This window comes from Varanus komodoensis, unplaced genomic scaffold (assembly GCF_004798865.1).
Source record: "Varanus komodoensis strain SLA01 unplaced genomic scaffold, ASM479886v1 scaffold20_1, whole genome shotgun sequence".
NCBI lineage: Eukaryota > Metazoa > Chordata > Lepidosauria > Squamata > Varanidae > Varanus > Varanus komodoensis.
The window spans coordinates 16,893,042-16,919,391 of record NW_025335587.1 but is presented as its reverse complement, the minus strand read 5'-3'; the positions used below and the strand labels follow the sequence as shown (position 1 = coordinate 16,919,391).

At 44.6% G+C, this 26,350-nt stretch overlaps 1 protein-coding gene across 5 annotated transcripts in view; it reads right to left on the bottom strand.

The window, feature by feature from the left end:
• Nucleotides 1-24,861, bottom strand: part of HEATR6 (HEAT repeat containing 6) — a 59,340-nt gene extending 34,479 nt beyond the window's left edge. The window contains exons 1-21 of one of the 5 annotated variants that reach the window (XM_044430313.1): nt 24,629-24,861; nt 23,399-23,506; nt 22,074-22,214; nt 21,375-21,490; nt 19,778-19,892; nt 19,003-19,104; nt 17,818-17,955; nt 16,629-16,912; nt 15,900-16,077; nt 15,176-15,382; nt 14,580-14,679; nt 13,057-13,412; nt 12,646-12,768; nt 11,800-11,886; nt 9,769-9,903; nt 7,381-7,503; nt 4,757-4,881; nt 4,189-4,285; nt 3,369-3,573; nt 2,128-2,685; nt 760-919 (exon numbers count right to left, since the gene is read on the bottom strand). In XM_044430313.1, the coding sequence (XP_044286248.1) occupies nt 2,132-2,685; nt 3,369-3,573; nt 4,189-4,285; nt 4,757-4,881; nt 7,381-7,503; nt 9,769-9,903; nt 11,800-11,886; nt 12,646-12,768; nt 13,057-13,412; nt 14,580-14,679; nt 15,176-15,382; nt 15,900-16,077; nt 16,629-16,912; nt 17,818-17,955; nt 19,003-19,104; nt 19,778-19,892; nt 21,375-21,490; nt 22,074-22,214; nt 23,399-23,506; nt 24,629-24,823 (3,489 nt within the window). In that variant the 5' untranslated portion in view covers nt 24,824-24,861 and the 3' untranslated portion in view covers nt 760-919; nt 2,128-2,131. Of the gene's footprint in view, nt 1-759; nt 920-1,139; nt 2,686-3,368; nt 3,574-4,188; nt 4,286-4,756; nt 4,882-7,380; nt 7,504-9,768; nt 9,904-11,799; nt 11,887-12,645; nt 12,769-13,056; nt 13,413-14,579; nt 14,680-15,175; nt 15,383-15,899; nt 16,083-16,628; nt 16,913-17,817; nt 17,956-19,002; nt 19,105-19,777; nt 19,893-21,374; nt 21,491-22,073; nt 22,215-23,398; nt 23,507-24,229; nt 24,274-24,628 lie in introns of those variants that run through there. The other 4 variants (XR_006414752.1, XM_044430312.1, XM_044430314.1 and 1 more) reach the window with 4 other exon arrangements.
• Between the last annotated feature and the right edge of the window lie 1,489 nt (nt 24,862-26,350).

The window sequence follows — 26,350 nt, the reverse complement described above, 5'->3', positions numbered from 1 at the left end:
TCTGTTTCCATTAAAATGTCGAGTCTCTAGCATTTTACACTGGTGATGCTTGATGCTCTGAGACACTGGGTTGCAAAGGTGAAAATTCAAACTCTGACTGGACCACCAGTACTCTCTGTCCCTCTTCCGCCAGCCCTCAAATAGTTAGTAAATCTGCCTCTTCCACACACAGATAGAGGCTCGCATAAGCCTACAAGCACTTTCCATGGAAGTGCTTCTTCCAGTGCTTTTTTACTTTGGAAGAGTTTTTACTCCTCTTCACTCAGTGCTTCTTCACACACACACACACAAACACACTTTGACAGGACATACAGACAACTATTCAAGGAAATTCAAGAAATCAACCTTGCATGTTGCTTTCCAGAGTGCACAGCTACAGAGACACTGGAATATTCAGGAGACACTTACATTGCAGCCTCAGGCAAGATGCTGGACTGTAGCCAACAGGTTAATGGCAAGCGCTAGCAAGATAACCAAGACCAACCAGCGAACATAAAGATTCAGCAAAGACTGGAACCTGGGAGTCCCCCACACTTAATACTCTAGAGCAGCATGTGGGCATATTCCTGAATTGACAAAGCACCATTCGCAGTCAAATATGGGTGAAGTCCAGTCCAGTGGTATAACATACCTGTGTAAGGAGTTGCCCAAAATACTTTGAGCTAGACCAACCTGTCACACTGCAGAAATCAGTACAAACTCCTGCAGCAAATACATCTGCTATTATAGAAACCGGAGAAAGACCACCTTGCAATACTCTTTCAACTGAGAAAGGGAGGTAATGCTTTTTATTTGGAGAAACCAGAGTTTTTAAAAGGCTACGTACGATCTGTAGGACTTTTCTCTAGGATTCAAGGCTGGAAACGATGGTGGTGATGGCAGTGATGTTGCTTAAGACTGTTGCTCCTGGACACATATGCTTTAATCACAGAACTAAGCAACAGAAATTAGGTAATACAGACACTATTTCAGTAACAGATTAGATATGTTGATAAGATGGATTTTCTTAAAAGGCCCCTTAAGGTGCAATCCCTCTGCATGCTTAGACAGTGGAAAGGCCTACAACTCCCAGCATGTTCCCACTGACTATACAAGGATGAATGAGACAATAGTGTACAACAAACACGGGAAGGCAAAAGTACTGTGATTAATGTGTCTTTTATTATTTAGAATGGAACTCTTACTCTTAATGGAAGTTTTACAGAGCAATGCTTACAAGTGCTGAGGGTGCAATCTTAAGATTGCAGCCTGGTGCTCATAAGCCTTCTTACTTCGAGATTTATCATCCTACACGGGCTGGGAGGAACGGAAGAGGTGAGCTATGCTTCCTTGTCTGACCCCCATTCCGCATTTTTTTGCTAGGTAGGCTGTTTGCCCATCCAAGAAAAATCTCGTGGAGTGAGGGGGGAGGAAGCTGGAGCGGTGACAGGATCGCTTGTCTCTGGGCTTCTCTAGTCTCCTCCCCTCCCTGCCCACTGAAACAGCCCCCTTTGTCCCCTTCCAAACTCCATCTCTGACCTAAGAATCTGAAACATCCTGTAGTACCAGACACCCTGCCTAGGGTCACAGGATTGTTCTCTTATCACGCAGAGTTTAGACAATGCTGCTCTCTTTGATCTGAATGTGTGTTTAGCTTTGGATACTTTTCCTTTGTGTTTCTACACAAAGTTGTGATTCTCTCTCTTGCATATTCAAATATGTACTTCCCTGGGATTAAACATTACTTATGAATATAATATCACCAATATTGTGAAAAATGCCCTGGATCCAACTTTGGTGAAGGGAGCTACAAAAGGCGTTTATTTAAAATATTTCTATACTGAACTGCACCCAAACTGGGTCCAGAGCATTTTACACAATGTTTTTTACTTGAAAATTAAAGAAAATTACTTAAATCTAGGGAAAAAAATCCTTCTAACTTATAGGCTACCCCCTACTTTAAAAGGTTAGTTCACCAGAAAGAGACTTCTTTTACTTGTTCTACATTTTGTCTGCAGGATCATGAAAAGCCAAGATGGAGTCACCACTGAGAAGTAAAAGACCAGCCTTCCCCAACCTGGTGCCCCCAACATGTGCCAGACTGCAATTCCCATAATTCCCAGCCAACACATCTTCTATTTATGCTACCTGCTTAAACTTCGGTAAGCCCTGCAGAACTATTATGGATTCTCAAGATGTCTTCTAGATAAGCCACGGCTCCCTTTTTCACTTGGCGCTCTTTCGCCTCTTCTGCAATGGCTCGCATGTGCTCCACAGCCCTTTCCAGCATTTTGCCTCTGCTGGCAACAGCCTCGCTTAGCCCCATGTCCTCATCTTCAGCTCCTGATTTCATGTACTGCAATAGATAGGACCTGATCACTTCTCCATGCTCTGTGACTGTCCTCCGTACGGCTGGCAGGTCCGTTTCATCCACCAGACTCAGCATGTGAAGCAGAGCGTGGCAGAGTTGTGTGCGGAGGCTGGCACTGTATTTGAACTCCAGAAAGTCTTCGGCGTCCTCACTCCGCTGCAAGGCCACCACCATGGCGCCCAAGATCTGTGAGAACTGCTCAGGAGACCCGTAACGTTTCCTTTCAGCCGGAACAGAGAGGGCTGCAGCTGATTTGATGCGCACTTTGAAATTCTTGCAGGACTTGACCACCGAAATCAAGGCATTAAAGGCTTGGGCGGTCCATGGGGCTTCCCCTGCAGAATTCACACAAAAAACAAAAGGAACAACAAAGGCTGAGCGAGCTAGGAAACTCACCTGAGATTTCATAACCACAGCCTGCCAAAATTCCAAAAGGGTGTCCTGACAGAAAACCCCTTTGGCAAACCATCAACAGCCTGTTCTCCGAGTGCAGAGAAGGCGGCAGTAAAAGGAACACAGGGAGCTGTGCTATGCAAGCTCAGACCCTCTTGGGTAAGTCTGGTCTACTCTGATTGGTGGCAACTTCCCAGAGAGAAGGATGGTTCTTTCTCAGCCCTGCCTGAAGATGCTCAGGGTCCGAACTTGGGACTTTCCAAATACAGTGAGGATGCTGTATCCCAGCTCTTGTGGTCAGGGAAGGGGGTGATAATCAGAAAGATTATGAAGAAGCTTCAAGCCCTGTTAATGAGCTGCCTGAAGGCATAAGGCTGCCCACTCCGGAAAGATGGACAACACAGGACCCCCTCTGCTCACAGTCTGATCCAGGAGGGCTCTTCTTACATCCTTATGCCACACAGGCTACACAGCAGCAGGGACATCAACTGAGCCAAGAAATGTGCACAGAGGTGCATTTCCCCGCCAAGTGCACAGCCCCATGTACTGCTCTTACACACCTATCTGGGACTGACAACACAGACATCAAGAGGTGCAAGGACGATGCTCTATTGTATCAACTCACCCAGTGGCAAGGCAGGGTTTTTAAATACATTTCCTAGCGCATAGCATGCATTCCAGCGCACTTTCATTGTGGCCTCACTCAGCACGGTAGAGATGAGGGCCTGTATAGACTCCTCAGTGGGGCGTCTGAACTGGGGACTGGTAAGGTGGGTTGGCTGGAGAAAGTGGAGGAGGTTTCCAAGAGCACGTACAGCATTGCTCTTCACCTGGAAGAGATTTGGAAAAAGATGTTGCTGTTGTTGCCGCCAAGTACAGATCCCGGGCTGGGAGTTCAGTCTTACTCTCTGTTACATGACATCGAGAGAGGACCTTCTTGGTGATGGTGCCATGGCTCTAGAACACTCTTCCCATGGAGATCAAGCAGATTTCTACGTTGAAAACGGTCCTCCTCACATCAATAAAAGGTTTATAATTGCTGTTTTTGGTATCATTTTAGACCAGCAAAAAAACCTACTTTAATATTGGCTGGAAAAGGCCTTAGTGTGGTACATGGAAGCCTTCAAAGTAACTGGGGAAGCTGTGGATTGCAACCCAAAACATCTGGAGGGCTCCAGGTAGGGGACGGCAGGTCTAGATGAAATTACCACCATGGGTCAACTTTCAACAAAACCATCTTCTAAAGATAACCCCATTGCCACCCAACTTTTCTGGCCCTGACCAAATGGGTAAACGGATCCCTCAGAATTTCCACTCCTCACCCATTTTGGCTGACCAACCCTGAAATTCTTGATGCTCCAATATTCCAATCATAGCTAAAACCTAAAAGGTGTACAGAAACCTACAACACTGCCAAACATGCACATAGATAGAGAGGGACATACCTTGTCCTTGTCCTTTGATGCCTCAGTTGTTGACCGTAACATCTTCAGCAGCAGCACGTCTGAGAATTCATCTTGGAAGTTTTGTCCCATTAACTCCCTGCTCTCCCACAGCAAAACAAGGGAAAACAAATCAGGATTAGATCTAAATTTAGCAAAATTTATATGCAACATCCTTGCAGTATATGAACATGCCTTTGTAGTCAGATCTACAAGGACAAGGCTCTTCTCTGTAACCAACCACTGGAGATGAGGCAGGGGATGAACTGGGACAACAAGGCATTCTTGAGGTGGCACCACCAAAGAGGATGGCCTGTCCCAAAATTTCAGCACCAGGTAAAAATTTCATTTTCACCAGGCCTTTTAGATTTTTTAAAGACTTTATGATCAAGTGGATGTTTTGTTAATTGTTGTGCATTGAAACCTATTGTTTTATAATTTCCTACTGGAATTTGGGACTGGGAAACTGGAATGCAGGCTTAAATGACTAAAGAATTTAAAAATAGTATTAAAAAGAGAGATCAAATCCCCATTAGGAAAGACAGGTAAGGCCAAAGAATCTGAAACCTACATGTTGATAATCAAAGTATCGGTGAGGTTGCCCAAGGACCACGCTGCTTTGGCACGGACATTGGGAGAACTGTCAGAGAGTGAATTCAGGATCGCATTGGCTGTGTCCGCAAGAAACATCACATCCTAAGGACAGATAGTAGTTGTTACCATATTTTCATTTTTAAACCATATACTTCACCAAGAACCCTGTTGTTCAGCCAACTTTATATTATGCTTCACCAAAGGATCTGGAAGCAGTGACCAGTTCAAAGAGGAGTGGCTACCCTGGCTGAGCTTCTTCTAAACTCGGCCAGTTACCACTGGCTAAGAAGCTTTTTTGTTTCTACCTGCAACTGACCAAGTTACTCATAGGGTTAACCAAGAGAAGGACTGGGCAGACTGAAGAGCCAAAGCACAGTGGGATGGACTACGCAGCGACTTGTGAAGGGGATTGAGAAGGGTGAGGAGAAGCAGCAAACAATAGGAAAGAAGGTTGGAAGAGTTCATCGGAACAGGAAGACTGGAGATGGCCAAAATAGGAAGGCAGGAGGGGAGGTGGTCAAAAAGAAACTGCCAACAAACAAACAGAAAAAAGATGAAGGGCCACACGTTCCAGCAATGATTTGAAGTAACCTACAGGTCTTTGGCTACAGGCCTCTAATTTTATTATAATGCCAACAACTGCAGAGATATAAAAGTATTCCTGCCTCTAACATGATATTTTCAGCAACTCTAGAACTGGGGGGGGGGGGAGGCACCCCCTTCCCATTTGACCAGCACTTGGACTGGAGAGACAGGCTGTTTTTCAAAAGGGAGGTTCTAACTCAGCTATCTTGACATGGCAGAGATGTCTGCCAACAACAGTGAATTCCTATGATTCTTTCCTTTAAAAGCCAGCCTTCTGCTGCACAACTGAGCACTGCGTGGCATTTTCCCTGATGTCCTGTCACTCTGATTGATCTTTTAATTGCCAACAGGCTGAACAAGGGGCCCAAATTTCACCAGTGCCCTGATGCTACAAGGGCCTGCAAGTACGTTTGCTTTTAATTGGTGTTCTAGCGACTCAGAATCAACGGCAATTACCTCAACCCGCTAATCTTATGCTTGCACTAATCGCAGCCTATCATTACATTAATTGTTTCTCAGTACTCCCTGGTGACCTTGCAAATGCTAATCTGCTCCTCAGTGTCACATCTGGCTCATCCTCCCCTTTCTTGCCATTACTGGTTACCCTTTTTTAAAAGTGTTCAGCATCGGCTGCTAAGCTGTTCTTGCCCCTCAGTGTTCCATTTTAAAGAGCCTCCCTGCTTTCGAAGCAACACAGATTTGGGGCTTTAACAAAAAATGCCACTGTCAAAGTGCTGGTCATTGCTTCAAAGGTTTCCTTGCCCTGGATGGATATTTATCCAAGACCCAAGCATATCCATGATAGGTACCCAGGAAGCTTTAAATCACAAGTTAAAGGTCAGCGTAAGGTTTGAAAAATCCAGATGTCTAATATGACCAAGAACCAGATGGCCAGCTCCCTAGCAAATGATCCGAGTAGAAAAACTGCGGGCACTCGCCACCCTGTGCTGTTGCAAATTCCATTTCCAAGCTGCATTGTGGACTATTCGTGAAAATGGGGGTGTGAGTAAGAAGCATTCTGGTGGCTTGGGAGTAGGTTCCATCTGGACCCAGCAGCTTGCCTTGCTGCCTCTTGATCATTTTTCTCCCAAACTGAAAAGCTTCAAATGCTTGAGCCTTTCTCTCTTAAATAAATCTTATAAAGTTATACCGGTCAACTCCGCAGCTAATCCTTTAAACTTTGTGGGCCAGGTTTTGCCTCAAACAGAACAATGTTTGAAGCATCCAAGATATCCATATTCACTAGTCCAATTTAACCAATGCTAGAAAAAGGAGCAGTTAGACCAGAAAAGTGTTACATCAAACTAGCAAAGAACTAGCTGCCAAGGGGAGTCAGAAGGAGCTTCCAGCCAAACACACACAGAAGCTTTACCAACCTTTCATTTTTCTTTTTGGACTACAAAAAAGACTACACACAGGCAGATGAGTCTGTAGAACTTGTAAAGAGAATAGCAAGTTATACTCTTGCTATTATAGTATAGCAAATTGTGCATTTATTTACAAGGCTATCTATTCAGGCGGTACTAGCAACATAATTTTTTTTTAAAAATGGGAAAGAGATGTTTGTGTCATAACCCTTAGCAAGTTTCATTTTGCTTGGATGTTGCACAGAACACACATAAGGCATGGTAAGCAATTTGTATTCCATCTTAAAGAGCAAATTCAGGTAAGGCAAGGAAGGCAAGGCCTACCTATTTATTAATGGGTTGTTGGTTCATATTTGTTTTTCATGTTGCAAAACATGATGTGTTTGTTTGGCAGCCAACAAGTCACACCTAATGCATCTTAGCTGATCTGAAGTAAAATTCCAATGCTTGGAAGGCACCTTGCCCAAAATCGTGCATTTTAAACCTGTTTTTAGCACCAAATCAATACAGCCGAGGACCTCTACCTAGAACTGGAAAGGCTACTTAAGAGTCCAACTGAGGAACTGGCTGAAGAACCCTACTAGTCCCATCTCACATCAAAATAAGAGAGCAAAGCAAAGGAACCAGAAAAGACTCATCAAGTTCTGACCTGCCGAAGACACGGGAAGGCAACATAGACTCCAAGGGCTCGCACGGCTGCAGCTTTCACCAGTGGATTCTCACTGTGGTTGAGCCCCAGAAGGATGGTGATGCAGAGGATTTGCTTGTCATCCTACCATCAGCAACAAAGAGAAGTCATCCATCAACTGCTGTTCAGCCAGACTCATTTTGCTAAGGATTTCAAGCCAGGGATTAAGTAGGAGTAAATTTAAACTGCCAGGAACTGTGGACACTAGCAGGACTGAAGGTATTGCCAAAGGATCCACAAGGCTGTCAGAGCGAGCCCTGTTCAGATTGGCAGGCTCTAGCATCACTCCCTATACTTAAAAAGAGGTGATGGGGCAAGAAAGGAGCGTAAAACAGAGGAAGCCACCATCTATGTCGCTTCTGAAACACTGCTTCTGACAACATACGGACCACAGAGGAAAGAATCAGGCACCACTTCCTGCAAACTTAATCACAGATCGGCATATAGCAGCAAAGTCACAGGCTGCAATCAGTTGGCGATTTAAGACCTGGATTCTGCAACTGTCCAGTTCCAGACAGTCATCTTGATAGCAAAAAGTCTGTTAAGGTTGATGGGTTTTATCCTCAAAACTAACATCTCTTACAGTATCATCCTACAATTAGGAAGAAAGGCCTACAACTCTTTGCACGCCCCTGCTGATGGAGCTGTAGCCCATTTTTCTGTCTAAACCTGCTCAGGATTGCATGCTTACTTGGCTTTTTCTTCCCAGGACCTCCTTCCTTGTTTAGTTCATTTGGCACCACTGTGTCTACAACCTGGAGTATCTAATTGCTAAGGTGACAAATTGCCGACTCAATTAACATTGCCATGACTGTAATGAGAGAACTGACATCAAATGGATTAATTGAATAGATAAATTATGTGGTGCTCAAAAGGAAATTTTGCCTGCATTGTATTTGGTATAATGAATGTTAGAATTAATTGCCTGAACATAATGTAAGCATAAAGTATAATGAAAATTAAGACCAACTTCATGGGGCTGAAAAGGAACAATTAGCTAACGGAGTAATAAGAAGTCTTTTTTTAATTTTTATGCTCTCCTTAACTGTTGAGTCAGAACACAAAGAAAGCCCAATGCAGCACACAATTTCGCTATCAGAACTTCAACATTCTAGCTGATCCAAATACCGGGACTGTGTTTGGCTGCTACTTATTCACAGAAGCTGCACAGTTTGTGAGGGTGGGAGGGCAGTTCGGTTCATCTGCAACAGAAGAGCTGCTTCAGACCCCCCTTTGTCACCCCCATTAACTTGGGGGGAACAATGTGGTGACCACACATGATACTGCTTTCATACAGCTGTGGTGGGTGCATTTGTGGAACCAGACTTTTGAGTTGCTGCTAGAGCAGGCCTGGGCAGATGACAGATCTGGACCTCCCAGCAGATCTCAGCACAACTTGCTAACGGATGAGCAGGGATTTCTGCCCTAATTTTTTTAAACAGAGGCGAGTATTTTGTCAGTGCTTCTCCCTCTCATCCTAAATTATTTCGCTCAAATTCAGGCAGCCTGGGGCAACCAGGAATGGATTTCTATGTGGAAGGTCTGCATGTTCTCTTCAGGTTATAATATTCAGAATTCTTTCATGTTCAGAGTATATGTCTCTTGCAGCAAGAAAAAAATAAGCAAAGCAGAACCCACAACCCTGTGCTTGAGCACCAAAACAAAGGCAATCAACAGCCAACCTAAAGGGAGACATTGTTCCCTCAGCTTCCTGCTATGATAATCAAGCCTGATACAGTCAGTTGCATTCCAGAAACTGGCATAAATTCAGAAGAGCTCCACGCGGTTTTCCTTTTGCCTACACCCCATGAGCATCTCTACATTTGATTGACGCATGCCCACTTGAAGTACGCCACCTCCTCCAGGACAAGGTCAAGGCCCCGATGGGAGAAGACAGACTCTCAGCCTGATGGTTTGGGACAACTGCAACCATCGCTGATCATTGGCTGGGGCCGATGGGAGTTCTCCTCTGTAGGACACCAAGGTTTGGAGGACTAGTTTAAAACACTGTGGCTTTAGTTGTGATGTTTAGGTTCAATTTTTGCTTTATGAAAGAAAAGAAAAACCAAATCTGGGCAGTCCGTACAACATGCAAATACTATCTTTTTTATATCAAGTTTTTTATCTTGCTCTTGTAGCACCTGACACAGAGCGGTGTACTCAGTTATGCAAGTTTGTGGCTGTCCCCTTTGCTTTGCTGTGTGCAATATATATTGTTTTCCCAGATATCTTGCTGTTCCCATTGATTATCTTTGTTTCTATCACCTAAGCCAAGGGGCAGTTACTTCACTCTATTGTGATCCTGTTCTCAAAAAGGAATGCCAACAGAGAAAGTACCAACATACTTACCGGGAGATGGCTGAAAGCTTCTGGCAAGATAGAAGAGAGAGCATTGCATGTGCTGGTCTGAAGAGTTGGATGCCCGGCGTTTTGCAGTGCACCTGGTAAGGGGCCATTCAGCATCCTTGTCCAGAATGTTACAACCTACAAGGCAGGTAACAGCTCTGTTGCAGTTGGGGAGAGCTTCTCTTTTCATAAATGCAGCGAGACAGTGCAACTGCAGAGCTTGAAGAACATCACCATCCTCCAGCAAACTGCTTCCATCTGGGGCACAATCTCATGCATGTTTGCAGCAGAAAGGAAGCCTACAACTCACAGCACTGAATGGATCCTGGGAATTGTAGGAATGCTTTCTAAGCTATCACATGATTGCACCCTTGTTGTTTTAAAACAGAGGCAGGCATAAGGTAGATCAGGTCTGGCGGGTAAGTTTGAGCAGTATGAAGCAGATGGGCTTTCTGACTCGCAACTGCTTGAGGGCACGGCCTGGAAATGCACAAAGCAGTTACCTTGGTGAAAATAAGCAAGTTTGGGTCTGGTTAGTGCTAGGAAGGGAGACACTCTGGAAATCACACAAGTTCCACAAAGGAAGAAAGGTGAGATATAAAGGCAGTAAATAAATAATATTAGCACAAATTGGGAAGGTTATCTGGAGATAATATGGCGGGAAGAATAAGTTGGAGGAAGAAGATAGAGACTTAATGATAATCCTTTGCTACAAGAAAATGTTTTGACTAAGTCAAAAGATGTGTTTGGATAATTTTTTAGATTATATAATACAAATGAGGTCTCCATAACCACAATTTGGGAAGCCAGTAAAGCTTATATGATAGGATATTTTTTAGAAACAATGTCTAAGGAAGAGAGAGAGAAGTCAGCAAAAAAAATATTTTTGGAGCAAATTTAAATGCTAGAGGAGGAACATAAAAACACCAAGATAAACTAAGTTTAACTGAACTCAGAAATCAGCTAGATATGTTGGGAGACAGAAGAGGTACAAAAGAAGTTGAGATTTTTAAAACAGAGACATTTTGAACATGTAAACAAACCTGGAAGATATTTAGCATATTATCTTAAGAAGGAAGTGGAAAGAAGATCTATAACAGCACCAAAGAAGGATAATGGCATAAAGGAAAGGAAATAAAAGGGAATTCATGAGCAATTTATTAATTTTTTTCAAAGCTATACAAAAAAACCCTCAACCCCAGAACATGGGATAGAGAAGTATATCAGGGCTTGAGAAATTTACTTCAGAGAAGAGGAAAATATTGAATGATACTATTACTATCCAAGAGCTATCACAAGCTATCAGCAAATTGAAAAAAAAAAAGATAAAGCACCTGGTCCTGATGGATTTATGCCATGTACTATGTACTATAAATGTTTAGAGGAAAAAACTAATTCTGCCACTACAACAAGTAATGAATGAAATTAAAGGATTATTGCCACCAACATAAGAAGCTTGTACATCACTGATACATAAAGAAGGCAATGATCCTATGTAAACCACACTCTTATTGACCTATTTCATATAAAAGTTTTAAATAAATATTTAATTAAATGTTGTTCATAAATGTTTTACTTCAATAATGGCAGAAAGATTAAGAAAATGTATAGAAAAAAGATCCACACAAACCAAACTGGATTTGCCCCTAAAAGGAATATGAAAGACAATATACGTTTTGTGATTGATACAACTGAATGGATCAAGAAGAAAAGGAAAAAAGCTACATTTATTCTTTTAGATGAAGAGAAAGCCTTTGATAATGTGGCTTGGTCTCCTTTAATGAAAACCCTCCAATATTTAGACTGTGGCTCAAGCTTTCTGAATTGGATGCAGGCAATTTATGCTAGACAACATGCTAAGATTTTAATTAATGGTGTATTAACTGACAGCTATCCAATGGAGAAGGTGACACATCAAGGATGCCCTCTATCCTCTCCTATTTAATCTGGTATCGGAAATCTTATTTATTATTGACATCTGGGAGCCATTTCTTAGGTGAGCAGAAGATCAAAAATCCAGGCCTGTATACATACCAGGTTGACCGGCACCCGTTGGTCCACAGCAGGAGCTAGATCTGGCTTGTACTGCTGAATTATGCCTACACCGAGTTCATCTAGAAGCTGCCAAAAACAAGAGAAGCAAATGAGCAATTCCATTCTCTCTTCTATTTGAAAAATAAAATAAAAGAAGGATGAATGAATGAGTCAGTCACAATATAAATGTCTTTGTACTGAAAGTAGTTAAGTCACAGACAAAGAAGAAATCAAAAGCATTATTTGGGAAGCTTTTCAAATTCCTTTTATTTTCCTGCAGCATGCACGATTTCTCCGTAAAACCTAAACGAACCAGGTTTGTCTTTTTTTAAAGAAGAAGAAAGGAAGGGGACTGCTAAAAATTGTTAGAGATGGCCACTACAACACAAAAGAAGTGTTTTATTTTGTAGTATGGCACAACCAGAGTAATTAAAACAAAAAGGAGGGCACAGATCTTTAAAATGAAAACATCCTGCAATCACTGTTCCTGTTTTCTGCCGGTAATGGATCAAACCCCTGCTCTTAATGCACGGCCGTTCCGACATTCCCCCAGCCCCAGCAGTTACCTTCTCGGGAGACAAGTACTGAATCACATCCCCCTTACTACTCTCTCCCCTTCCTGGATCACGCAGACTGCATGTGGCCCAGCCACTTCCTTTCATGCTCTGGTGAAGCCCAACCCAGCAAAAGATTTGAAAAACTGTGCCATGTGAAAGAGACATAAGCAAAAACAGACAAGACCTTCTTGTCCAATGAGTACCTCTGCTAGCAAAAGTTTTTTCCATGAACGTCTGAAAACAGTATCATTGCTATGGCAAATGCATACATATATTTGGGCACTCTTACCTTTGCCCCGTGAAGCTGGATGGACGGATCTGTTTCCTCCATACATTTACAAGCCACTTCCCCAAGCTCTAGCAAATAGCTCTGAGAAACTGAGAAATAGCCCTTAACCAGTAATGCTAAAACCTGCAACAGATAAAGAAAGAGGGGTGGGGAGTCCGCCATGCTGAACCCTATGAAAATGCAGCAGTCTTGTATTAAGTTCACACCATCAATCCATTTAGACCAGTACTATGTTCTCTTGCCTAGCAAGAAACCTGTGAAGACTCTAGGATTACCCAACAATCTACTGGTCTACTTCCTCCCAGCATTTCATGGATCACAGCTCTACGAGGCTATTTTTGCTGGACGACTATCCTAGTTAGCACGCTTGCTTTTCAAAACCAGGCATTTTCCTTGCCAGGACATACACACCTGCAATGCCTCCAGCCGAACAGGAGATGGTTCAAATGGGTTGGCAGTCAACACGCAGCCAGCATCGCTGTCTGAGTAACAGTCCTCCCTGGGCAGCACAGCCAGAGAGATACAGAAGAAAAGGAGCCAGCAGGGGTCTGCCGATGAGTTCTCCACGATACTGAGGGACTCCTCTGAGGCCAGAAGGGTTTCTCTGCACCATTCAGGTGCATTAGAACAGCGTGGGGTGGCGAGTCCACTGTTGCTGAGCCCTGACGAGCTGGGCTCTTGCAAAAGGAGACGCACTTCCGGCAAAGGCGCTTGAGCTGATACTATAGCTCCCAGTAGTGTGAGGCTTGACACGCGAACGTTGACATCTAGGAGAAAGAACATGGAGCATGCCTGTGAGATGGCTACAGAGAGCCCAACGTCAGCCTATTTCAAACCAGCACAGGCATAAGTTCATAGTGCAATAAATAGCAAAGGTTACCCCCAGCACCTCTGCAGCAGTGTCTCAAGACGACACGGGGCTTCATGCTGACTGAGATGAGGGAGGGGAGGAGTTGGCTGAGGCTTCAAGGACACAGCAGCCGAAGGTGGGTGGGAATCTCGCCGGCAGCATTCTGTGGAATGCTGGTCCAGAGCAAGTGGAGGGAGGAGAGACTTGGGATGCTGGAAGCCAGGGTGAGACATTAAAATGGAGAGCCGTAAGCAGCCAGTCAACGTGATTTGTGGCTCAAGAGACCGAAGGAAAGGATTTGCCCCAGAGGCAAAGGCCTGGCTGGCACCCACAGCTACAATGGGTAGCGGGGGGCTTCTATTTCCCTGATAGCTTGATATCCACTGTCTTTAGCTTTTCATCACTGTGAAGCTCATTCTCAGCTGTTTTGCAGCTGGACACTATTCCATCATTTGTAACCAGGCTTTATGCACCGCTTGAGCAAGACCAGCCTGCTTCTGCCTTTTTTTGCACAATAAAGATACTTTTGTTTGTTGTTGGGCTAAGAAGCTGGGGCATTCCTCTCCAACCACCCAGGGTTCTGATTTTGACAGTCACAACAAATAATCACGGCATGGGGCACTCCAAAGCAGGGCACCCATACCAGCATGCCCAACAATCCATGGGATATAGTTATGCGCGAACCAGGCCAATGTGTAGATGCTGCCCCCCCCTGCACAAGAGATACGGGAACCCCTGGCTTGAACAATTTTGCAGAGGCTTTCTGCACACTCCTACGATATTTAAATAATATATTCTGGCTGTGGGAAACAGCAGACACCATCCCATGGTTCCACGGTTGACATGAATGAGAGCGGCACCCATGGAAAGGCTCCTTCCATGAGTTCAACGCTTGTTCCTTGAATGGAAGCTCCTCCTGTTCAGAAAAGGAAAAGGCTGGATGCCACCCTCCCGCTTGAACTGAAAGCAGCAACACCCTTGGCTTCTTTGCTGAAATGGCTGCTTGACAGCACAAGATTCTAGCACAAGGCACAGCAGACGCAAAACTGCTGCACAGACCCGTGCGACTCAACCCTCAGCATACCTTTGTGTCTAATGTATGGCTTGATCTGGTTCCATACTCTTGTCAACAGTCCAGGCTTTAAGCGGCTATATGGTGCATTCAATACGAGATTGGCAAGGCACTGTCAATATGAAGGAAACAGAAGGGACAGTGTTCAGCGCCTGTGAACAGTCATAAGCTGGACACACAAATATCTCCTATGCTACAACAGATCTACAGGAGGTCTCTCCGGACAAGAAGCAGAAATAGCAACAAATATTTTTTAAAAAAATATTGTAACTTCTGAGAAGCTCATTATACACCTACAAAGATAACGCTCTAAAGGAACCATTTAAGGGATCTTTAGACCGGAATAAAAGGCCTACAACGGCCAGCAGACTCCAGCCATGCAAGCCACGCTTTGGAATGCAGGCCACCATGAACTCGAGTGAAGGAGGAAGATACATCCAATGAATGAATAAGTCACGGTATCATGTGCAATACGGTTTATCAGAATCTGCCTGAAGTCAAAAGAGCAGTCTCAAATCACACTGTAAAAATATTATGTACCTTATCAATACTTTTAAAATATCCTTTTGCAGACAAGCTCAAAGCAGTCTCTGTGAGTGGACACTCACCTTGATGATCTGGGTAAGGGTCTGGGCGGAGGATTCGGCTACCAGGGCCAACAGGAGACAACGGTGAAGCTCGCGGATACTGGACGCAATGGCCACTGAGAAAGGCGTGAATGCTCTCCTGTGATCGTTTGCATCTTCGGCGATGGACAGGAACTGCTTGGAGCCTTCCAAGATGGCTGAGAGAACTTGGAGGGCACAGGCCCGCATCTGAAACAGAAGGGGCTGCCATTCATGGGGAAGGAACACAGCTCAGCGGCGGAACACATGCTTTCCACCTGGGAGGCCTCGGGATTGAGCCTTGTCATCTGAATGCAGAAGGGACCAGGGAGCGGCTGAGCAGGAAGGCCCTTTTCTAGTCGAAACCCTGAAGGGTCTCTACCAGGCAAGGTAGACACAGAAAAGGGATTTCTGGCATTAGGGTCCTCACCTAGCTACACAGAGTCCCTATATGGACATTCCCCCTTCCTCAGGTCTAAACTTTTTTCCCCAGCCACCGATCCAATGGAGGGTTTCCAGTTTCAGTGAATCCCCCTGCCCTAAAGGTTCAAATACAGGCACTTAAGAGCTTAAGGAACAACCCTGTGCACATTTAGGACGCAAAAGCAGGACTACAACATGGCTGGGTGCATCATGCTGGGCAGGGTAGGCCTCCTTTCTGTCTAAACGTGTCTTGGACTGCATCTTGAAATAGCAAGAGTTCTTCCTGCTACCAGTGAACTTTTACCTTTGGAGAAGGATCTTTCAAAGCAATAGTCATCAAGGACATGGACTGGGGGCTTCCAATGGCAGGTGCATCAGGAACAAAGGCTGACCAGTAACCATAGAGGACCCTCTTCTCTATTGATTTCACGGTAGAAAGGAAGCAGGTTAAAGCCCCATGGCGAACTTTGGCTTGGAAAGACCTTGCAGAAAATGAAGAAGGAACTATGAGTCCTTTGCCTCCCTCCCCAGCTGCTTCCCGTCCAAGAAACAAGAGAGGTCAACCCTCTCCCATCAGCCAGAGACCAGTGGAGGCAATGGCTTGCCTGCCGTCACTACTGACAGGAACAACAGATCCTAGCTCCATCAGGAATGCAGGGAGGCGCCAAGAGCTTCTCTCCCCAATGCTGCTTGTAGTCTCTGTCCCAGGACACAGATGGAGTTTTTCCTCCTACAACCCAGAGTTGCGGAGAAAGGTGAACAGGGCTTCCTAGGGCTTCACGGACCACACAGAAAGTGAAGAGGGCCACATGTGGCCCGCCGTTTGCCCATCCCTGCTCTGCAGGCTACCAAAAGGGCTGAGGTCAAAGCTACAACGGAAGTAAAGTGCATAACTCTTATTTCCATTACAAGGTTTACCTGTGTCTGGAACCAAGGCCAGAAACAGTCCAAGAAAAGGAGAAACCCAAAATGCAAACCTGAGTGCTGCGCAAGTGAATAGGGGACGTGCAGAGGACAGCAAGGAGCAACAAACCTCATTTTGCTCTGCAGGCCACCTTCAGCATCCGAATACTCCGAGTCACTGCTGCTGATTCTTTTCCAGCCCAGAGCATGAGATGACAAACGGTCTTTCACGGATGATGCACCTGTGTCCTCTGAAGCCTGATTCAAGACATTCAAGCCAGGGTTCCACTGCACATCCCTGGGTAACTTTGGATTTTCTTTCCCGCCTCCTTTGGCAGCTCTTTCCTCCTCTTCTTTCAGACCTTCCTCTGACTTCCCCTTCTTCTGCTTTGCTTTGGGCTTTTTTCTTCTGCTCTGTTGTGGAATGGGGGTGGGGTCACATATACTCAGAGAGATGAATTTTATACCCAGAACCACTCAATCACTTTTTTATCAAACAGAACACTTCAGTTACGCAGCTGTCTTTCAATACTTGACTGAAGTATAGCATACCAGTAGACAAAAGTATATATAGCTTTGTTCTAAATTGTTGGGAACCAACCCATACAGAAACAATATCCTCATATGACAGATGGAGAGCAGAAGAAACTGAGGTGGCGTTTGGATTAGGACCCTTTAGGTCAGCACTTAACTCTTTTTTCCGAGATTCGCACTATGTCTGCAAGCCACTCAGAGCAATCTTTTAACACAATAAAGCTCATCTCTTCTCTTACACCCTTTGAATCCCACCTTTTCTGGGAAGCCTGGCACATGCAGCCATGCCCTGGCTTCTGTTGCTGATGTGTGTTGTGCCAGCTGGAAGGCGCTAGGCTGGGAAAGGCTGCTAGACTATCCTGCAACACTTGGGCAAGCCTCTGAGGTGGAAGTGAAGCTCTTATATATTTATTTCACTTCCTCCCATCTTCCATTCCTCCTGTGTTAAATTACAGATGTAGTCTATTATTAAAGATTGGGGCCAAGACCTGTTTTACTCTGAAAAGCACCACGATCACAGATGCTATTTTAACATGACAATGAAGTTGACCTTCATCAGCACAGAGAAACACACATTCAGTGTTGGATTCTCCTTTATGCACTTGCTCTCTAAGCAAAGACTCCTCCCTTCCCATGCACCACTGCAATCTGTTCTTGCCAGTTACCCCAGACCCTTAAAACAGACAGAAACAGAATTTGATCAGCATAGGCAAAACATGTCTGGTTTCTGCTGGGTGAAGTTTCAATCATCCTTAACACACACGTAAGTCACAACAAATATTTACCCCAGCTGGCTTAAGGTTGCTCAGTTCCAGCCTCTCCTGTTTGACCGGTGATTTGCTGTCATACTGCGGAAGCACTGCTGAGTATAAGACGGCTGGCATTTCTATATTCAATCCAGGAAGTCCATGAAACATACATTTCTAAAATCAGCAAAAAACACATTAGATGTGAATTATTTTGTGGCGGCAGGATGACATTCAGTAAATTCCTTGTCTTTTTGCAAATTGTCCTCTTTAGTAGCCCGAAAATAATTAATCTTTTTTTTTCAAGGCACATTTGAGGTACCTCCAAATTCCTGTGTTACCCCTATTACTTAATCTTGCTAAATATTCCTAGCCTCATTCAAACCTCCATTACCATATACTTCAAACGCCATCTAAAAATTTGTTGCAGGGTTTTTTAAAAAGCTTGCCAAAAAGTTATTTACACCAATTCAGTGGATGTCTGACTAGAATTCAGTGGATGTCTGACTAGAACTCAGTGGCACAAGAGCCTTTAGTATCTTGCATGATGTCTGTTAGTCCAATAGTTCCAACTCAAGTAGCAACAGATGCAACTTAAGAGCTGGATCAGTTCTCCATCTTGAGTAAATCCATTTTTTAATGGCTGTCTCTGTGGACACACGGCCTATGATTGGATGTCACAGCTGACCAGAATTTATCATGATGAAAATGAACCGAATCTCTCCCAGGTCTTGCCCATTTCCCCTGCCTCCTCCAAACCTTTCACTTCCATTGTGGATTTGCATGACACCCACACCCTGAACTGTGGTCAGTGATAACTCAGGTTTTTGAAACAAGCCAGCTTCATAACTTGCAATCTGAAGTTGGCTTGTTTTAAACAAACTAAGATTAACCTCAAATTGTCAGTCTGGATGACACAATGAGTCACACTTAGTCAAAACCAGAAGCAAATGTTCCCAAACTTCTTATAGCTGCAGAAGCGGGAGAGCATGTAAAGCCATGGGGAGGCTAGCCTCTTTTGTCAAAATAATTCACTGGCTACCCTACAGCCCTAAAAAAAATTACAAAGTGGAGGATTCCCAAAAGAGATGCAAGATTTGGGGTGTGTAGTGCACGGCTGATCGTCCAGGGTGGTTTTTGGCCAGCATCACAGGAGTTCACTTTCCTCTGCAAGAAAGGGTTGGGATCCCCATTTTTAGAGGGTTTTTTAAATAAACAACTCACCTTTAATACAGCAAGGAGGGAGCCAAGCTGATCTGTCTGTGTTGGCTTCATCTTTCCACCATTCAGGAGCGACTGGATCCCTTTCAAGGCATTCTGCAACAACTAGAGGGGAACCAAAAGCAACAGAACTAGCTAATCTCCCCAGCAACTTGGCAGTCTCTGAAGTCACCATGGTACAGCATGTGATACAATCATCATTCAACATTCTACAGGCAAAAACTTCCCAAACTGAACTGAAGTTACAAGATTCCTCACATAGAACAGTAAATTATAGTCACAAGCTCAGCATGTTGTTTCGGCCAAAGATTATGACTTGGGCTCACAGAAATGTAATTCACATGAAATCAATGTCCACATGTTATTTGACTGTTACACAAGCAAAATCCATGACTGTAAATATAAAGATACAACTCTAAGAGCCGATGTGGTTATGGTGTTGGACTGGGAATCAGGAGATCTGGGTTCTAGTCCCCGCATGGCCATGAAGCCCACTGGGTGCGATGAGCCAGTCATGGACTTTCGGCTTAACCTACCTCACAAGGTTCTTACTATGAGGATTTAATGGAACGAGGTACCTTATCAGCCACTTTTGCTGCTTTGCAAGAGAAAGAAAGATGGGGTATAAATGTAATGTGGAAAGAAAAAGCAGCAGCAGCATTTCCAACCAACCAGTTCTGAATGAGCTCTGTACAGCTGATTAAGTAAACTGTGGTTTAAAAGGCTGCCGCAATGAGTTCACATCCCTTATTTCCCAAATGGCCACACACGTGCCTACCATGCAAAATGTGATATCATCTACGCCAGAGCCTTTGGATGACTGTAGTACACTAAGGAAAACCTGAAAGCAGAGCTCTCGGTAGGGTTCCTCCAGGTATGGTTGTCCAGGTATGCTAGAATGCAAGACAGTAAAATCTGAGTTTCAGAGGGTACAGGCAAGGAAGTTTACTTACAGAAAAGATGCAATGCTGGCAAAATAACACAGGAAATGAACTATAAAAGGCGTTTTTATAAAAAAAAAAAAGCTGCAGCAGGTCATTATTTCTTGAACTGTTGTGCTATTTAAATCCCCTTCCAACAGCTGTTAGGTGTTTACCATTTACAACAGTTCTAGAGGAAGAATGCAACATGGCCATTAAATGTCCCATGCTAATGAAAACAATGAATCAATTATTAAGGTAGCAATAATAAATAGAGAAGGGATAGCTAAGCTGCTGTGGGTTTCTTCCAGAAAAGAAGGTGGAATATAAATAACAAAAAAACAAGCACAAATAAAATGAACCTTTAAATTGCTAGATCTGTCAACTAACTTTTTAGGGGATTAACTGGTATGGGGAAATTGAAACTGTAAGAACTACAAAAGAAGGGTGGGCAAATTTCTTCTAAGACCACTTGGGCTCTTGTGTGCTCCGGTAAACAAGGAAAGACTAAAAGAAATCTTAGAAAATAGCCGAACGATGACTGTTCCCTTTTGCAAAAGGTATTCCACTCTATGTCAAAAAAAAAATCTATATTTTGATATTTAAGCACATTTCAGTTTAGGCAATTTCCAGCTCCATATTATGGCCATGTTTTTTGGTTCTTTTTTTTTTTTCAAATTCCGAAGTACAAGGCTGTAACATCTCTCTGGCACTGCAGCTGGGAATCTTGCTTGGTTCCTCCTATCCACCCTGCCCTGTACAGCTGGAATGGAAGCAACCTCTCCAGCTGCTTCACTGGGGTTGTAAGAATGACCTCGGAGAAGGGCTTTGGGGGACAGAGAGAGGAGGAGATGGGCGCCACCCAGATACGATGTGCCCTGGCAGGGTCTCAGCCTCCTTCCCTCCCTCTCCAAAGTGCTGTGCTGCTTAGCAGAGCACAACAAGCACAGAGACGGCTTTCACCCTCGACCCTCCTTCTGCCCTACATAAGATGCCCATAGCCTTCCAACTTCAGAGAGTTATGGGCAGCCTCACAGGACTGGGCCCTCAGTTCCAAAATTAAAAAGCAGGTGGCTGATCAAAGAAAACTTTTTAACGAGTAGCTAGCCCTCCAAATTACATGAAACCTGGACTATAGTTTTAAAGAGAACAGCTTGGAAGTAAGTACTTGTGTAATTTATGCAATGTCACTTAAAAGTGAATGTGCTTTGAAATGAACTGGAGACGGACAAATTAGCTGCGTCCCTTTAGACCAGTCAAACTCCCACAATCCCTCACTGTTGGCCAGGGCAGACGTGAGCTGCAAGCCAAGCCATCTGGAGGGCCACACGTTGCCCACCCCTGCTTTAGATTAATACTTGTTTCTGTGGTTTTCAGTGACATACGAATCCCCTGCTGCTGCCCCGGAATTAATGAAATGGGAACAAGCCACAATCTTGATTGCTTAAGCTGTACCTCAGACAGAGGTTTGCCATGCCATGCACGGCAGCCCTCCTGAGCTCGATATCCGTCTGAGCTGGGCTGCTGAGCTGTACCAGGAGTCCACTTTCCCCCAGCAAATCTGGAAGATACTGAAGGATAAAACACCAGTCATCACATACACTAAAATACATGATCCAGAAAGGAATTCCCCGAAACAGGAATCAGAATTAATGAGCTATTACAAAACCAGGGAGCAATATCAGTGTTTGAATTCCAAGATGCACTGATAGATCTGTCTGCAACAAAAGAGATATCCCAGCTCTACCGCTAGCTCTTCTGCACAAATGGTGCCAAAATGAACACAATTTTGTTATTTCACCCAGTGGTTAAACCAACCAGCATTAAAGGAAAAGATATAGTAAAAAGCCATCATTATCATTAAAAATTATTAGCCACTCCACATAGAAAGTTGAAAGTTAGTTTGAAAATTTAATTGCTGAAAGGGAACCATCTGCCACCGCTGATAGTCTTATTGTATGACACAAAGAATTGTATGAAAATCAATTTTCCCAACACAGAAATTTTCCCCAATTGTTCCAGTACCAACTCAATGAAACTCATAGGTTTGTGTTCCGAGGGCAAGGTCCTGGCACACCTCAAATAACTCCCTGTTGGAGCAGGAGGAATGATGGGCCTCTAAGGAAGATACCCTAAAAACTGGCTATAACCCACCTTTTGACATGTGGGTCCATTGTTGTAGACAGAGGCTGCCAAAGCCTGCAGAATTTCAATATGTGTCCAAGAGCTGCACTGCTTCAGTGCAGAGATAAAATAGGGCAGCAGATACTTCAGGCTCACTTCATCAACTATAACCTGCAAACGCAGGAAGAAAACAGGATGTAAGTTCACGGTATGCACTTACACAATCAGTACTACCTCACTGGGTAGTTTGATCCAAGTATTCCTGACAGAGAAGGGAAATGCGTCCTGCACTTGCAATGTATATTCTAATTTTGCAACTGTAATATATGCAGTTTTTGTTCTTGTAATGCACAAAGACAGCCATGGCGGGAAGGATCAATGTACTGATAATGCACTATGGCATAGAATTATCAGATAAACAAATGCTCAACAGTTAGTGCAACCTCTACAATACTGATACCATTACTGAGACAATGTTTCCTGAGTTTGTTTTGCTCTTCCCTCTTCATCCCATTCCCCTTCTCTCTTAAAGTTGCAAGCCTGAGGGCCAGGACTGCTTTGTTCTGTAACAGGACTGTTCTGTAAGCCTCTGCAACTGAACAGTGGGGTATAAATGCCTTAAATAAATAAATCATCCAATGTACAAGAAGTGCTTTTGAATTTGCTCATTTCTCCACTAAGGAATGCAAGAGGCTGCCTTATCCCAGATCAAACGACTTGCCCATATAGTCCAAAACTGACCTGGTTAGCACAGAACACCAATCCCGCAAGGCGTAAGGCCACATGAGATTGAGTGCACTGCCTCCCAATCACTTGCTGCTTCTGCGTTCTTTCTGGCTTACCAAATGATCCAGGTATGCCCTCTACCTGAGCTGTTTGCTGCAACACTCAAGTGGAACCCTGGGCTGTTTTGTAAGTCAAAAAGCAAGCAGAAGCGGAAAGCAGTCACATGGGTCCAGTAACCCCTGGGCTGTTCATTCCTTGTGAACTGAGTAAGTGTCAACTCCGAACGGCAGTCGATCTCAAGCAGAAGCCCTTATCTGTCCCATATACTTCTCAACTAAAGATTAAACCTATACACTTCCCCATGCAAAATGTCACAAATCTCTGATCTGGTCCTACTTCACAGTGTTTAAGATACTGCAAGGAATACAGCAGCAGCAACCATTTGGGCCTATGGCCACAAACAGCTGAACAAAAACATGTGAGGAGACCTATGCACACACACACTATATATGTGTGTGTGTATGTATATATGTATCCCAAGCATGCATTTACCAACACATTTTTTATCTATTATCCACCTTCAAAGGAGCAAAAAAATCCAAAACAAACAAAGAAACTAGTATTCTTACCTGGAATCTGTTAAGCAGTTGATGGATCAGCTGGCAAACTTTGTTGACAAGATGCTCTTGGTTAAGCTGAACTAGTTTACAAGCTTGGACAAGCAATTCACAAACCTCCTGAGAAGAAAGTAAAGCAAAACCAAAAAAAAGTACCGATTAGCCACTCCATGATGCTGTGGCAGTAAATACAGAAGGGAGATTCATGCTGTACTTCTATGTGTGCTTCATCAGAGAAAAGAAGTTCTACAACTCCCATCATTCATGCCGAGAGTTGTAAGACTTTTTTCTGTCCAACCCTGTACAGAATTATTTGTTTCTTCTCTTCTGCTTCCCTAGCCTTAATCCCTTTCCCTCATAGTCTGGCTCCAATTTTCCTGTGTTTCTATGCTTCCATATTTCTTAAAAGTATCTATCAATTGCTTCTCTCTCCACCAGGGACCCTGAGGTACAACGAAATCACAAAAATATTTATCCAAGTATTTTAATAAACTGCTTCCAAGATTTATGAAATGCCACATAGTTAACCATGTTTTTAAAAAATCCTGTCCTTTCCAATATCAGACAGAAACTCAACAAAAATAAGTCTCTTCCTCTGCAAATTGTCACTATTCTTCACCCAACTGCACTCCAATTACTTCACCTCCCCCCCCCCACATTCTCCCCTTCTCTCATAGAACCACATCATCTTACTCTATTTCCCTATGAACAGAAAACTAGGCAACCACCACTTCTTCTAACTTTTTGGCACCATTAAGCATTCTCAGGAAAATAGTATTACTTCCTGTATAAAATAGTAATATACAGTGTGTAATTAATGTTAATTAATTAATTAACTCTTACCATGCCCCATTGTATGCTCAGAAAAGCCCCACGGGGTGTGTTAGGCTAAGAGGCTGCTGCAGCCGGTCCCAGGCTACCCAGCCAGCTTCATGACCAAATGAAGTCTGGAACCCAAGTTCCTCCTTTCCTCAGTTCCCAGGACTGGGAGATGCTGGGACTTGTAGTCGAAAACATTTGGACGACACCATGTTAAGGGATAGCTGCTCTAAGCAATATCCCATGCGGCAAATGTCTTCACCTTGGCGCCCTCCAGACGACAATTCAAACAAACCTGGGCTCGGGGATGCTGGGAGTGGTAGTCCTGAATTGGAGTCGGCTGCTCCACAGCCTCTTACCTCTTCCTCTTCCTCTTCCCCCGTTTCCTCCACCTCTTCCTTCCCCCGCTACTCGGCGTCTTACCTCGGGCCTAGGCGCCACGGCGGCTCCCCCCGGCACGCAGGTCTCAGAAATGAGCTGGTCGAAGAGCAGGTGCAGCTCGGTGCGGCGGCCGCTCTCGCCCCCCGGGGCCTGGCTGGCGTCGGGCCCGGACCGGAGGGCGCCGAGCCGGGCCAAATAGCGCTGCAAGGAAAGCCCAGACTCCGGCTCGAGAGCCATTGCCGCCGCGCTCCCTCCGCTCCCAACCGCCTCAGCCGCCATTTTCCCCGGCGCCGTGAGCCGGTTGCTACGGCAACGGAACCGCTCAAAAGGAAATGCAGCCGGAACTTCCTGTCAAGAACGGAACACCGTCTGCGTGAGCCCCTATCGGGCAGCTCTAGGCTTCTTATCTCTATGGTGAAAGAACTCGCCGATACAATACCTGCTCGTGGCGGGTAGAGCGCCCCCTACTCAACCGGCCCAATATATATTTTTGCGGGTAATTTGCTCTCGCTCCCAGAATTGGTCACTTAGCGGGGCAATCCAATGTATAGTTAGTCAGAAAACAGTCCTACAACTCTCAGCATTTCCCAGCCAAACAAAAAAGTCCTACAAAGCAGCCGGAAAACTGTCCTACATTCTGGAGTTGGAGTGGTTGAACCTTTTTTTGTTTAAACTTGAATAGGTTTGTGCCCTAAACTAGAGATTTGTTAAAGGGACAGAAACAACAGAAATATTTAAGTCTCAAAAGTCAAAGCTATCTCTCTAAACCTCTGCATTGGCACTGGAAGATGAATTCTCCATCAACCTGTGAGAATTAAATGAGCAGCCTTGACCCATGCTTGATGGTGGGATCGAAACAAATGCAAGCAAAAGCAAACTCTTGTGCCACTGCAAGCCATACTTTTCGGTGGACCCCGTTCACACATTACGCTGCTAATCACATACAGGACACTAAAGGCCAGACTACATGCTACATTACATGTGTAGTATTTAAATGATTTTTTAAAGCTTAGTATAAACATGTTGGCCAGAATTGAGACCACCATGCATAAGTGGTATTACTACCACTCTATATGACTCTGGTGCGCCCACAACTGGAGTATTGTGCTCAGTTTTGGGCCCCTCATTACAGGAAGGATAGAGCCAGGTTGGAGTCAGTGCAGCGTAGGGCCTCAAGGTTGGTGGCCGGTTTGCAGGGGATGCCGTATGAGGCGAGACTGAGGGAACCGGGTCTCTTCAGCCTGGAGAAGAGGAGACTCAGAGGGGATCTGTTGGCGACATGCAGGTATGTGAGGGGATGTCACACGGAGATGGGGAGAGTCCTGTTCTCCCCTGCAGAGGAAGGCAGAACTTGCTCCAACGGAGCAAAGCTCAGGGAGCCAAGGTTCAATTTAGATGCCAGGAAGCACTTCCTGACAGTCAGGACCCCGAGGGTGTGGAATGGGCTTCCACGGGAGGTGGTTGAGGCCCCATCAGTGAGGGTGTTCAAAGATAGGCTGGACATGCACATGGTGCGCATGTCATGAGTGGAGCCGGCTGGAGCCGGGGGTCAGACTAGATGGCCCGGGAGACCCCTTCTGACTCGCTCTGTTTCTATGTTTCTAAGTAGAACATGCCCCCTTTCTATCCAGCAGCCCCCCAACCTTGTAAATTCACCCCCTTACCCACGCGCATAAGATAAAGAATGGAGGGTTCTTCGTTACAGAACAGGGTGGCTAGAAGAGCTTATGATGATATTAGGTTCATATCCTTTCCTCTTGCAAG